This window comes from Coturnix japonica, chromosome 3 (assembly GCF_001577835.2).
Source record: "Coturnix japonica isolate 7356 chromosome 3, Coturnix japonica 2.1, whole genome shotgun sequence".
NCBI lineage: Eukaryota > Metazoa > Chordata > Aves > Galliformes > Phasianidae > Coturnix > Coturnix japonica.
In genome coordinates this window covers 49,242,538-49,257,105 of record NC_029518.1, presented here as the reverse complement: position 1 = coordinate 49,257,105, position 14,568 = coordinate 49,242,538, and the positions used below count along the sequence as shown (strand labels likewise).

General features: G+C 39.0%; 1 protein-coding gene across 6 annotated transcripts in view; it reads left to right on the top strand.

Annotated features, from left to right (window-relative positions):
- The window catches only part of ARFGEF3 (ARFGEF family member 3), a 76,691-nt gene that overhangs the window by 15,116 nt on the left and 47,007 nt on the right, over positions 1 to 14,568 (top strand). For all 6 annotated transcript variants that reach the window (XM_015858408.2, XM_015858407.2, XM_015858406.2 and 3 more), the window contains exons 3-5: positions 525 to 606; positions 2,158 to 2,289; positions 13,440 to 13,508. In XM_015858408.2, coding sequence (XP_015713894.1) covers positions 525 to 606; positions 2,158 to 2,289; positions 13,440 to 13,508 — 283 coding nt within the window. The remainder of the gene's footprint in view (positions 1 to 524; positions 607 to 2,157; positions 2,290 to 13,439; positions 13,509 to 14,568) is intronic.

The window sequence follows — 14,568 nt, the reverse complement described above, 5'->3', positions numbered from 1 at the left end:
CCCCCTTTTTTTTTTTCTCCACATGCTTGTGTCTACACTAGTTTTGGATGTGGGCCTCTAACATGATAGGACACACTGAACTGTGAAAGAGGCCATAGACCAAAACTTCACCAATAAGAAGTGGGATCTAGAGCTACTTTTCTGGCAACCTGAATATTAAATAGAAGTCAAGTGACTGAAGTACTTACACTTATAATGTTGAGATGAAGAATCAGTAGTGGTCTGTGCACCTCCTTTTTGTGCTTTGCACATTCATTTATGCACACAGAAGGTTAACAATTGAGAAGTATTTTGTGAGATTTCAGCTTAAAAGTCATTCTTAAAAGTACACGAGGACATATGCCAGCTTTCTTTAGAGGGGAAAAGTGCCTCGTAGAGTTGTTGTGAAGCTGTCCGTGTTTACTGTACACAACTACTATCTTATTGACAATGATACAGAGCTTCTGGAATATTGTTCTTTTCAATACTATTTTTAATTCCATTGTTCCCATTCGCATTTATTTGCTTATGTATTTTTACTTCAGGGAGAAGTGTCTCCTTCCTCTCCAACTGGCTCTGGAATCGAAGAGCATGAAGTTGGCCCAGCAGGCTCTTGCGGGGATGCAGGTATGGCTTAAGAGAGGGGTGTGTTTATGTTGGTGGGTAGTGGGTGTCAAGGAAATCTGGGCCTTTCTTTTGAAAATCTTTTGAAAAATGCTACAGAAGATGTGTTTGTCTTCTGGTGGATGTAACAATGATGTTCATTTTTCTGTAACAGTGTTCAGAATTTAGGGTGAAATGAAGGCTGTTGATTCTGTAGAAGCTTGAGATGTTCTGCACATAGGTGTGAGTTCCTGACTTTCAACATGAAATGGAGATGTAGTCTTCCTCATATGGCCCTGTGCCCTCTGTGTGGTCCTCCGAAAGCCATACCTTACAGCTGCTTATTTTCTTAGAAGCTAGAGTGAAGTGATGAAGAAGTTGATAAAAGATCCAGAAGCTGTATTGTCTACTTACGGGGCTTTTTTCCACATCGTTTTCAATATCACTGGATTTGAATGTTTTTGAAATTGCAGAAGAAAACAGCAGTATAGCATGAAAAACAAAAAGGCACTGTAGTAACAGCAAGAGTAAATAGTGTTTTATTCAGGTAGACAAAGAACATACAAGTATGAACTGGTTGCGAATAAATCAAGGACAGAATGTTAGAGGAAATTATTTTTAGAAACTTGTTGATTCTTATGGGAGAAGTGTGAAAATAACAGAAATTTTCTTGAAATGGGGCATGGTTAGCTCAGGGAAGTGAGAACATAACATGAAGAGCTCAGTTAAGTGTTGCTGCCTGTCAGCCCTACTTTCAAGCATGAAAATAGACTCTCACAAAAACCTAATGATAGTCTCTCATGTTCCACTAATACTTTTCATGTTGATTCCCTCAGTCTCACACATCTCTAGTTGCTGGAAGATGCTGGCTCTGATACTGGCTTTGTCAAGACAAAGAAAGTCTAATTAATCTGAACCATTTAGCCTGAAGGTCAATCAGTCTATATCGAACCCATTCTTGAGTACCGTATTTGGTACTCAATCCTACCTACATCACTCATTTGCTAGCAGTACTCTCCTTCTGAGGATTTGATAGCATTCGTGATAAGTCAGCTTTAGAATGACACTAAATGTGTCTTGTCAGTGGTCAGAAGTGCTATGTCCACTGCGCTTGTGTTCTATGTCTTTCAGAATTAGTAGACAGTTGTATCTTTTGTCTCCAACCAAGCAGGGTACCTGCTAGCACTGGCCTGAGGTCTGGGCACTATCCTATTTGGGGATTTCATTATATTTTTTTCCACTTTGTTTTGGAGGGATGGGAGGCATTACTTGGAGTGATTTGTGATCTCACACTGATTGCTGATAACTGCTTTCTTCTGGCCACTCCAGAGGCAGGGTGGGAAAGACACTGCTAGAATAGTAGCTGGTTCAAAAGATACTAACTTTTCCTTCATTGTGGCTTGAATTTCCTAGTTTTTGCTGTACTTGCTTATATTACTGGATCACTTTTAATTTTGTATATAGAACATAGTGGCTGTAGTATCAACATTAGTAGGCTTTGTGTAGTAGTTAACAGCAGCATTAGTCAGAGGCAGTTTTGTGTTCAATCTGTGCGTTGCCATTTTCTCTCTGCAGAAGCTGCTGTCTGATGAGAGGTTTGTATCCGTGGAAACAGACTCTGATGAGAAACAGTTGCTTAATCAGATGCTGAATGCCGTCAAAGTGACTCCTTCGCTCAATGAAGATCTGCAGGTTGAAGTGATGAAGGTTAGTGTTTCCCACATGTCAGTTCTTGCAGCAGGGACTGGTATAACTGCTGGGATTAGCAAACAAGTTAGATGTTGTCTTGGAAATCTTCACCATAGGAACAGTATTTGATTCCTTCCTTCCTGTTGGCAGACATCAGTTGTTTTCATTTCTGCTTGGTTTCTCCTGGGTAAACGAGAGATAGTTTGAAAGAACTGTGGCCATTACTGTTCACACAATCTGAAACAGGACCAACAATTCACTCCATGGTAATTCACATGTAAATGAGTTGCAGATTTGGAAGTCTGTATTTGGTACTGGTGCTCATGAGTTGGACTGTGGAGTTTTGTAATTTTGAAGTGTGTGGATAGGTACTTACTAGTTTGTGTTCCCTTTGTGAAATGCTAATGATGGAGTGTGATGTGTGTAAGCACCAAAATGGTCCTGGACTAATTCATCAGAGAGGTTATGTTCTGTATACTCAGGGAACATTTTCTACTCTAGAAATGCTTCAGCATTCTCCTCCTTGTGTGTTAGGAAGCCCAGGAGGTATGATTTTGGAAGGGGAGGTACTGTGAATTTTCCTTGCCCGGTTGTTGGAGTTGGTATATTATAACTTGCTAGTACTGCCATGAAATTAGTGACTTCCAATACCTGCACTGCTCACATTGCATTGCAGTATGGTGGCAGCCGGTTCCACTTGTGTTTGGATATGAAGTTTGTACTTTGAGGTTTGATGTGCAATTGCTGTTGTTTTGTAGAGAAAATACTCTTCCGGTGGTCTCCTTGCATCTTCTCCATACCTAGTACTAATTTAAGTGTTTGAATGTGCTTATTTGACTGTCCTTTACTTTCAAGTCTAAGTGTCTTTATTTTTTGTGTGTGTGTGACATCCTTGTACTAAAGAATATATATTGCTTGTTCTGAAACTTCTTTGTACTAGCTGTACTCTGCCAGTGAGGCTGGTTGCTTGCCTGCAGCATGCACTCTGTGCCAGAACATGCATAAGGTTGAGCCTAGAAAGAGAGAAGGAGGATTATAGAATCATAGAATAGAATGGGTTGAAAAGGACCACAGTGATCATCTAGTTTCAACCCCCTTGCTATGTGCGGAGTCACTAACCACCAGACCAGGCTGCCCAGAGCCATATCCAGCCTGGCCTTGAATGCCTCCAGGGATGGGGCATCCACAGCCTCCTTGGGCAACCTGTTCCAGTGTGTCACTACATTTTATGTAAGCAGGATTTTGCCTATAAACAGGCTTAACTTGAGGCATTCAGATCTGCAGCTCTAACCCAGCATGCTTCTTTCCTGCCTGTGGTGAGGAAGGTGAAGGTTTACCTGGCAATACTTCTGAACTGGCACCTTCTACCTTGTTTGTTTGTTTTCTTCCTGAGTGGTACAGATTCAGGATCTTGATGTACATTGTTTCTTTGAAGCAATGATGCAATAAGCAAAATAAATATTTGCATACTGTTTTTAAAACAAACAACTACCACCACCAAAAGCAATGCTCGCCTCCGATTTTGTGTAAAAGAGAGAAGTCAATGAAATTTTAATGTATAAATCCTTTCCTAAAGATCTGGATAGATGAAAGTTATAAGTGGATATATGGTTAAAAATCAGATTTTGTCTTTACAGCCCAAGAACAATGCAAAACTTTTATTTTTATTATTTGAAAAAGACTGGAGGGCCAAAACATTTAAACAGGATGTTTAATGCTCAGGAGACTTTATATCTGAGACTTACCTAAAGGCCAATTCAAGCAATAGATGCTTTTAGGTTATGACCTGGAGGTTGCAGACGCAGTTGCAACTGCATCTGTTGGGAGTGGAGGTTTGGGATTCTGGTGAAGTCCTCAGGATTTCAAGCAGCTTGTCTCAAAAATGTTTATTTTTATCCCTAGATCTGCTAAATAGTGTTGTAAAGGCAACTTGCAAGTACTCATTGAACAGGGTTATTCCATCCAGAGGAGCTCAAATATGTTTTTATGCATTGCAGATATTAGACGCTCCTGAATGTGAGGTCTGTATGAAACTGGGTCAGCAGTGATTCCGGCCTGGTTCTTTGTGGCTTGCTGCACAGTTGCAGTAGTCTCACAGGTACTGACGATGCAACCAAAAGCTTTTAGTTATGTAAAGCAAATTCTACAATTGAAGTACAGGAGTGTAAATCTCGCTGTAATTTGCTGGCATCCAAGCTCCTGAATCACTTCAAAGCTTATTTGAGAAATCATATCCAGAATATCTTCTGTTGTTCCCAGCAAGCATCCACCAGGAATTCACACTTCCTTAATTATCAAAGCAAATGCTTTGAATATTTATCTATATGGCTCTTTGTCATTCATCTGTTTTGTAAATGAGTGTGAGGGGATTTGTGACCTTGGCAAACAGTGCAAAGTTTCTACATTCAGTTGTCTGCAAATAGGGATTGGTAGTAAAAGAAGGAACACTGGTTAGAGGCCCAAGTGCAGGTAGTTGCTTTGATATGCTTTTGGGAGCTACTAATTATTATTATTACTCAAATATTATGTAAAGACAATACATAATAATAAGTATTCAAGTATTATTTAAAAGGGGCAGCATTGGGCATAAGTGGAATAGGAGAACTGTAGTGATTGCTGTAAATGAATGAAAAGGAATACTGTCTGGATGTTTTCCTGCACTGAGGAAACTGAACAGTTCAGGCCCCTGCCGTAGAAATGGAACAGCACTCAGAAGTTTATGGCTAGGTACCAGATCCTCCTTATTTTTAAGAGTGAGTGTCATGACATGCTCCACAGATTCCTGTATTGGAGGACTGGAGGAATGGCATAGAGGCAGTGCTGAGGGCAAGGCTTGGAGACCAACTGAATTACATCTTGGGCAGACAGAGAAGATTAATACTGCCTAAATGCAGCTATCAAGTAATGCTCAAAGCCTTCTAAGACACTGTAACAGATTGCCTAAAGAGATTATGAATGCCCCCTCCCTGAAAGCATTCAAGGCCAGTCTGGATGGGTCTTTGAGCAACCTGGTTTAGAGGGAAGTGTCCCTGCCTATAGCAGGGTGTTGAAACTACATGATCTTAAAGGTCCCTTCCAACCCATGATGATATATCATCTTATGATTCATCTCACACAATATATCCTCTGTGATAGGTGGAACTGATTTTGTCCTTTCAATGAACTGTTTGGAAGTGGAATCTTATTTTGTGTAATAAGCAAATACTAAATTAAGCTGCAGGTTAGAGATTGCTGGCAATATCATTAGTTCTTCTGGATATCAACCACAGATTGCATCTCTCTCTTAGGTGTTTCATTCAGAGCAATTCTGTGGGAGAGGGTTCCAGAGTAGTTACTCTAAAGTTCTTGCTTATCTTTTTGCAGAACACTGTTAGTATCAGTAAATACTGAGCAGTTCCTATATGAACAGTAGTAGTGTGCCCAAAAGTAGTTGCTGATCTTCTCTGTGAGGAAGGGGAAAAGGCTAAAACTTTCTGGCATGTTTTTGTGTTAGTAACAAACAAAGGCATACTGGCTGCCCTGGATTTCCCATATACTAATTGAAGGTGTCAGTGGTATATGAGACTTGCATGCTGTTTAAGTGCCAAGCATCACATGTCTTTAGAGTATCTCAATGGCTATGCTGTCTACGTGTTCTCTGTACTTCTAATACGTTTTGACAGAGGTCAGTATTTTCACGCTGAAAACTAAATTGAGTTTGTTTATGTGTTTTAAATCATGTTAAAAGATGCAAGGAAAGCAAGTAATCTGGAAAGTGTGATAGCAAAACAATGGACCTGATGCAAGGCCACCTTAGCATTTACCTTGCTGTTGCCATGATACTTCATTATCACACTGAAAAACCTCATATATGCTGAACCTGTTTTGCTTTCTCTATGCTCAGCTGGCTATGTCAAGAGAATGGAAAATCACACGGTTGTACAGTACCTTGTTGATCTTCCTGTAATCCATCAGTAAGTTGATTGCAGATAAAAATGGAATAATATGTGTGTTTTTTACTTGCATATTTACATTATAGTATTTGTGTAAGCTAGGAAGGAAGAGCTATGTTGACCACTAATCAAATGTTATCAGTTTTATCAGTGATGCACAGAAGTGACTCAGTGATCTATTGATATATTTGCAGATTTATAGGCAAAACTTGGAGGTGGGAGAGAAGGGGGAGTAACTCACCCTTCACATTAGACCAATGATATGGCTCAGATGTAGGAATAATTTGGCTGTATGATATAGGGCTGCATTATAACTGAATGAAACACAAGGCTGTGTCTAGTGTTGAGGAGTAGGGATGTTTTGATGGCCTTAGCACTAGATGAGCAAGCAAGTAATCTGCAGCAGAAAGACTTTCTGGGTTTGGTATAACTGTGGGGTATGGAGGATCTTGGTTTCTTTTTTTGTTAGCTGCTTTTAAATTGTGGCTTCAGGTGCTTCAAAATGGCTGAAGTACTTCTGCTTTGTTTAATTAGTCCTTTGTTTGCCGGAGCACATGCAATATTGACAAAAGCACTACTGGGTATGGCCAGATCAGCAGAGGAAAATGGAACTAATGGATATCCGAGCAATTTTCTTTTCCCTGTTTGATGTTTGGTATTTCTTCAGCTAGAGGAGCTAGAATTTAGCTTTGAACACAACTCTGGTGCCAAAGCTGGGGAAACATAGCATGATGGAAGAGGCTAGGGTAGAAAGAATCCAAAGCCATTGATTTTTTTATTTTTTTTCCTTCTTTACACTGAAGTTATGGTAACTTCCATTTAGACTTTGACAGCTACCTTAACAATGCAGTGCTTCTTTCTGTCTGTTTATGTCTGTGATAGCATTTTTCTAAAATAACAAGAAAATACTAAAAAATAAAGGAGCTCAATGGGCAATTGCAAGATAATGGGAGTGTGGATGAGTCCTCGCTCAGAAATAAGCTCACCACAAGCTCTGCATTGGCAGAAAACAAGAAAGGCATAGTTCAGCTTTGAAAATTTCTGGGAAGTTTAATTATATGGTATTTCTGCTGCTGTACTCGTGGTGTTTTTTGAAATAGACTTGTGGATTTCCTGGAACCAGAATCTGTTCTTCCAGTTTTGCTTGAGGGAAGACTGTTCTAATCCCTGTGTTTATTTATTACCCACAGTGAACAGCAATTTCATTTAGGAAATGTTAGTTTATTCCCAGTGACTCTTACTTGCATTTGTGTGGCTTAGGTGTACTATTTGCTGATGAGCATAATTCTTCTGTTTTTATTCTGTCGGCTTTCAGTGAACACTCAGCCAAAACTCCTTCTAAGCTTTGAATGAGATTTAATGAACCCTTGCTAAATATGCTGTGTTACAGCAATCTTTTCTCTGTACCTCTTCACTGATGCATTAATACAGCATTTGGGAGCTCTCCAGCAACAATACTAGATAGCTCTTTTTGGGACTTCAGTTCTTGGTTTTGGCTACAGTCAGAAATGAAATCTGGATTAGAGTTCTCTGATGAAAATTAGCTTCTGTAAGGGCAGGTGGAATGGATCAAATGGCTCTGCCTCTGAAATGCTGGTTTTAGATTAAATGTTTGTAATTATCTTATTCCAAGACAGGAGGGGAGAAGGGAAGAGGAGTTGTTCGTTTTTTTTTCTTTGGCCATTTGCGATAGGGAAAAATTTACTATGCATTTTAAATGTAGATCTAAAGTATTTGATCTGAAATGTTGACTGAGCATAAGTCTAAAATCTTGGTCTCTCTGGATGGTTATAATTACGTTGGATGCTGGCAAGTGAGCTGATTGACATAGTAAGCTCTCACAAATGTGGATATCTTCCCAGTGTTTTAAGCTTAATATTTATGAAATATATCTCTCCACATATACCTTGATTTTTTTGCTTGGTAGACTATAATTTGCACCTGTGTTATTTTTTCTTGACTTGTGCAGTCAGATGGACAGGATAGCTGGACTGAAACAACCTGGATTTAAGAATGTGTATGTAGACTAAGTTCTCTATACTGCCTCTTCTTGACATGGCACGTATAGATTCCAGGGCACATTTAAAAATGAGCATTCATTGGTACAGCAGTAAAATTACAACTGGTGAATGTGAATCAGCTACCTAATTACTAATAGTTGCTGTTAATCAATACATTTTTGTAAATAATTTTGTGATTTCAGGCTATTTTTTCTCTCTTGATACATTTTGTGCATCACATTATTGGGAACATCTTTCAACATCACTTGCAATACAAATTGCATTCTGCTCTCTTCATGAGCAGGGCAGGACCTGTTTCATATACAGCAAAAACTTAATGTCCACCTTTATTTTCATGCTTTAATGCAGGACTAGCTTAAAATGCGTATTAATAAGAACAACAAAATAGTATAAAAAATGCTGAAAATTTGCAGATGAAATTTTCATTGGAATGTGTTCATTATTTCTCGTAACAGTGGTGCCTGATGTGAGCAATATGCAATAACTGTTTTTAGTCCAGTCCATAATTCAGAGATGTGCTAAGTCTGCATCCATATAGTGAGGAGTCTGCAAAAACCTGCATAATGTTGTGCACACAGTATTCTTGCCTGCAGTCAGTCCCATCTTGCTATACTGGGGTTTTTAGTGGCTCCCCTGCTCAACCTTTCCATAATTTTAATTGTTGCAATGTAGGCCAACTGCAAATCCAGACTCTCTTGGGTTCACTTCTCTCTCTCTATTTTTTTTAATTCTTAACTTTAGGTAATCAGGTTAATTCCAATGAACTGGGTTGTCTACCTTGTGTATTTCAACATAAGCTCATTCTTTCCTGAATTAATTAGGACTGTAGTGAATACCTAGTACTCGTAATTAAGATTGTGATATTCCTATAAAGTCACAACCCCTCCTCCCCCAGTTTTTAGGTGTCTGACCATCGTAGTCTTGAGTTAAATACCTGAGCTTTCTCCATAATGGTTACAAAAGAGTAGAAGGATAAGAGGGCAGGGTTTTGGCCTTTTGTGGTTATTCTTCCTTCAGTCTCATAATGGGTAAGACAAAGAGCAATAAATAAATAAAAAGCATAGATTTTGCTGTCTGTGCAGGTTTATTTGTTATTTTGAGTGCTTGTGTCTGGCATCTTTTGCATGAGTGCTGATTTTTAAGAAAAACTGTCTCAGAAAGAAGAAATGGGGGAACTTCAGCAACGTTGGAGTCTTATCACTGAGCTGTTCTGTGCCAGGTGACATATGCAAGCAGCGTGGCTCTGAGTCGTACCTGCAGATTTCCCTGTGCTATATGGAAAGTAGTAGGTCTCTAGATCTAAAAAGCACGACTTAACTAACAGCTGTTCAGCTTAGAGGGGAAACACAAATTCCTACAGGCTTCAGTCTTAGATGTATACCAAGAAACTTGGGGATCACTTAGCTGTTAAGGAAGTAAACCACAGAGTTTGATCACAAAGCCAAGTACAGAAACCATTTAACTTTCATAAATTGCCATTTCATCTTTCCCCTGCAGCCAGCCATTATTGTTTACTGAAGATTATAGTGCTTCCACCACCCCCCCTTGTTTTTTCCCCCTGTTACTGATAGTCTTTTTCATCCCTCTACACTTTCCCCTTACCTCTTTTTCATTTTTTGCCTCATACATAATACTGCCTCTTCTATTTTAAAGCAGTTTCCCAGCACCATGAGCAAGCAGACCAAAAAGCACTTATTTCAAGACTGAACTACTTGAATCTCTCTTTAAAATGTCATTCCTCATGAGTAAAGGAGCAGTAGAACTTTGGTTTCTTCAGTTGAACTGTCTTCTAGCTCATGAGGTAGTGCAGTATACCTAAATATGTTGTAACCTCTGAAGTGCAGGGAAATGCAATCCTAGCAGGTCTAGTCAGACATTTTTATTTTTAAAGAAAAACCTTACCTTCTCTTAGGTATTACAATTCTGAAGACAAAGTCACTGTCAGAACTGTTAAGCTAGTTAAATATCTGTTATGCAGTTGCTTTAAATAATTTCTTTTCTTTGTACAGCTATGCTACGTATGCAAAAGTTTCAGTTGGTTTCATAGCACCATAAATAGTGCTCAGCAGTAGTTCTGTTCTAGTCTAGCGAACTAATGAGCATGGTCATCTGGGAGCATTCAGCATGTCACCACTGATAATTTGTGAGGTTCTTCTATAGCAGATACAACCCTTTTGTTTGAAACCCTGGTGCATGCCTAGTGCTGAGCATCAGATTCTGGTGATAGCAAGGCCTTTCATGGGCTTACTGATTCGTGGAAGACACTGTCTCCTTTCTCTTCATAATTAAAAGCTTCTTGTGTTTCATATGGTGATACATGATGACACCATGTGCATAAGTTCATTAATGCACTTCATTTCTTCAGCTCTTGTTTTCCATCAGAGTCAAAGAATGTAATATGGCCACATTAGTAGCTATTCTGCTAAGTTCAAAGACATCTGCTGTTCTATTTTGCAGAAATACTGTATGACTGCTTTAAATGTCAAATTATTAAACAAGATGAGTAGTTCTGCTTTGCTTTCTGTCTGTTTTCACTCTTCTGGGGGAGAAGGTTTTGAGAATCATTCAAGCATACATTGCATACAGTTTTGCTAGACTACATGTAAAATGAGTCAGGAAAGACTTATTGTATGGGTCCCATAAAGAGATTAGTAATGGCTGCGAAATTTAGCTCTCTCAGATCTAAAGTGACTGCATGCATCCCAGCTAGAAGAGACACAGATGTGCAAAGGATGTTCACTAATGGGACTTTGCTGGAAAAATAAAATTGTCACTGGTGTATCAATATTGGACCTGCACACTTAAATGCAGTGAGTAGATGAAGCGTCCTTTTGTCATTGTAGATTACAGTTGTTTTTAAGCTTTGTACCTTTGCCCTCCTTCGTTATCCTGGGGACAGTGCTTGCTTTCACACCTTGTTGAGTTCAGATAGGCTCTTCTGTGTGATGATTGCCTTTCACTACAAATATGTACTAAGCATTTGGGGAACTTGGCTGGCGGCTCACAACCTAATATGTTCCCTCTGTAAGAGATCTCTCTGAAACAGACATGGTAACATAAGCTAAAGTCCATCGCCGTTTAAATACTATAAGTCATTCTGTGTCTACTGACTTTCAGTATACCATTAGAAGCACTTTTTTTTTCATTCTTACCTACTGTGAAAAATGCTTGTGTGTGCAGTCTTGTACTATAATTGATATCCTGGGACTCCAGGGAGTGGGAATCGTATTTCTTGTTCTATGACAGGCAGAGCTTCAACAGTAATTAAAATTAATGTTTTCATTATGGGTAGGCCATTTACGGAAATCTGATCTCATCCAGGCATTTGCAAGATAATACAAGCTAGTTATAACATCCTAGAGGTTGTGTGATTTTGAAACTATCTCTACAGTTATCTAAGCTCCTCTACAAATAAAAGGTTGTTTTAGAGTCCATACCAATTAAGGCTTCACCACAGTAATGCAGAGCAGAAGCTCTCTATTTGTTTTGTAGTGAAGGTGGTGCTAGGAATTGCTTTGTAATATTTTTTTCCCTTCTTCTACAATTGGTTGTGAAAACAAAGTGTCCATGCATAAGAAGGTCTCTTAACTTCTTAAATATAGACTGCTTGACACTATGTATATATGTATGTACAATATACATACTATGTATATATCTAAAGAGTGACCATGAAGAAGCTGTAGAGATAAAGCATTACAGACTGACTGCAGCCTCCATTCCCTGTTCCCCTGCACTGCTTGGGGGAGTTGAGTCTGGGGAGAATAGAGGGAAGGTAGTTTGAATTTTGTGTTGTTTTTTTCCCCACTATCCTACTCTGTTACTGATTTGCAATCATTTAAATTAATTGACAGTAATTGGTGAGCAATCTCCCTGTCTTTACCCTGGCCATGAGGTTTTCATCACATATTCTCTCTGTCATGATGAGGAGGGGGAATGAGAGCAGCATGGTGGGCACCTGGGGGCCAGCCAAGGTTAACCCACCATAGGGATATACTGTCTGGCCAATCAGTGTTTGTAGTGCATTTGAATGATTAAAGGTTGTTTGTTTGTTTAATCCCATCTTTCATCCAGTAATGTCAGAAAACTGCTGTCATCCTGTTCCATTGAAATGGGAAAACATGAGTTAAGTGCCTGGAATGTAGCCAAGACTGTAAATGAGCTCTGCAGCAGTACTGATAGCAATCATAGCTGAGGGTAGTCTTGTGCGTGGTCAGAGACCATCTTCCAGATCTTAGAAACAATTTGTAAGGGAATATGGTAACAAGTGAAGTAAGCCAAGAATATGCAGAGTCTGGCAGATAACTTTGTATGTTTCTGTGATTTTGAAAACTGTAAAGAAGGTTGGCTTAGAAACTGTTTATCTCTAAAGCTAAATGCCAAATATGTAAAAGAGATGATAGGGATGATAGGACGCAAACGTTGTACTTCAGAAGAGTAGCATGTCCTTTTCATTTCTCGTTACCTCTAGCATTTGTCCAAATCTGTCAGCATCTACTTACAAAGAACTGAGTGAGAATCAGGGCTAGTTGTCATATACAAACTATATAAAGCTGCTGTTACATAATGGTTGGAACACTTCTGTCTGTAGAATCATCTTTCCTAATAGGAACAAGCCCCTGACTGGTGTTTTCTTTGCATTATAAAAATGCAATCAAATACGTTGTGGATAAGGTGTGATGACCTGTAGTGCAGTACAGTTCCTCTTCTGGAAAAAGAATAATAATTATAAATAAATAAATAATTGCATGTATAATTGTATTTCTGTGGGTAGAAGCTTTTCATACTGCCTGTCAAAATGTGAAGAAGGTTATTTATGTCCTACTGAAAAATGATGCTCAAATCTATGGGCAGTCACTTTACATGTAAGAGTACACAGACAATGCTCAGAGTTTCTCTTGTATGTAGAGTTCAGATTATCCTAAAATTATTCATTGCTTGTTTCCTAGTAATGGATTTTTTCCCCTATGGTGCAAAATAATTGCCCAGAGGAAAACTCTCCCAGAGATTTAGTACTGAGGATTGTTCAGAGGCTTCCCCTTGCTTAAGAACCTTGATATTGCCAACCCCTTTATTCCAGTAGCATGGTGCTACAAAGCTTCTGACATCTACTCTAAGAATGGAAAGAGAGGTATCTGAAAATGCATGAATGCGGAAGAGAAGCAATAACAGGTGGAATTTAAATTTGCTTTCTTTCTTTCCTCTCTTTTGATTGAAGGTCTTGCTCTGTATAACATATACCTCCACGTTTGAGCTGAATGGGAGCTCAGTGTTGAAGATTGCTGAGGTAAGTGCCTTAGTTGTACCATTGTTGGAGCTATTTAATGTTTCCCCTCCAGATAGACTGTGTCTTCTGTGTGTATCCTGCCTGAATCTGAAGTAGTCCAAATCACAGCTGCCATCTTAAGGACTCATCCTGCTTTATATCTAGTACAAAATTATAGCTGTTGTACAGTGCTGGTAGGCTTGCATGAGAAGGCACGTATTCTTGGTAGACTCACAGTGAAATTTGTGTATGCAAAGCCTTAGAGATGAGTTCCTTCTCAGTTTTTACCACTTGTGGGGGGAATTATTTTGTTTCAGTGGATGTTTTGCCCAGCTTATCCCTTGGTTTCTTTTTGCTATGTGAGGTTTCCAATTTCATGAGTTGTGTCTGGTTTTGGAAGTCTTTGTAAGCCCAACTGTCAAGGTTGCAGCAAAATTGAGCTGAACTGGTAGTTAGAGCCAGTCAGACTGTTTAAAGTTTTACTAAGCTCTCTCTAAGTTAACATCCCAAACAGAAGAAAACAGGTTGTTTCCTTGCTGCAGTTTTTCTCAGCAAACCTTCCAGCATGCAGGGAATACTCTGATTGATTCAACTTAGTCCATCTCTGCTGCAAGTAAAGAACTCTGACTTAGACAAAATACTTGCTGGGAAAAGCATTTAATGGCTCAAAGCCCTTCTTTTTTTCAGCACAGACCAGAGGAAGATGGTCAATCAGTAATGCTCTGTGTGCTATAAACTGTATCAGAAATCATATTTTCTGTTCTCTCTGTAAGTCTGGATAACAGTAGACCTGCTGTTTGTTTAAAACATCCTGAAAATATTTTTTTCATATATTGAAGTTGAGCCCTTCTAATTTTGGTATTTGCAGTTTACTCCCAAAAAGTCCATCCCAGCTCTTAAAAATCCTTGCTAGTATAGTGATATGGGTTACCACAATTACACTTTCCTTTTTCTTTTGAAATGAGTAACATAAAGATCTGCCATCAAAACAAACAGAACTTTTACATCCCGTAGGGAATTAGAATGAACCATAGTAGAGAACACAAATGTTATTTGGTATGTTTGGAGGTACAGGTATTTT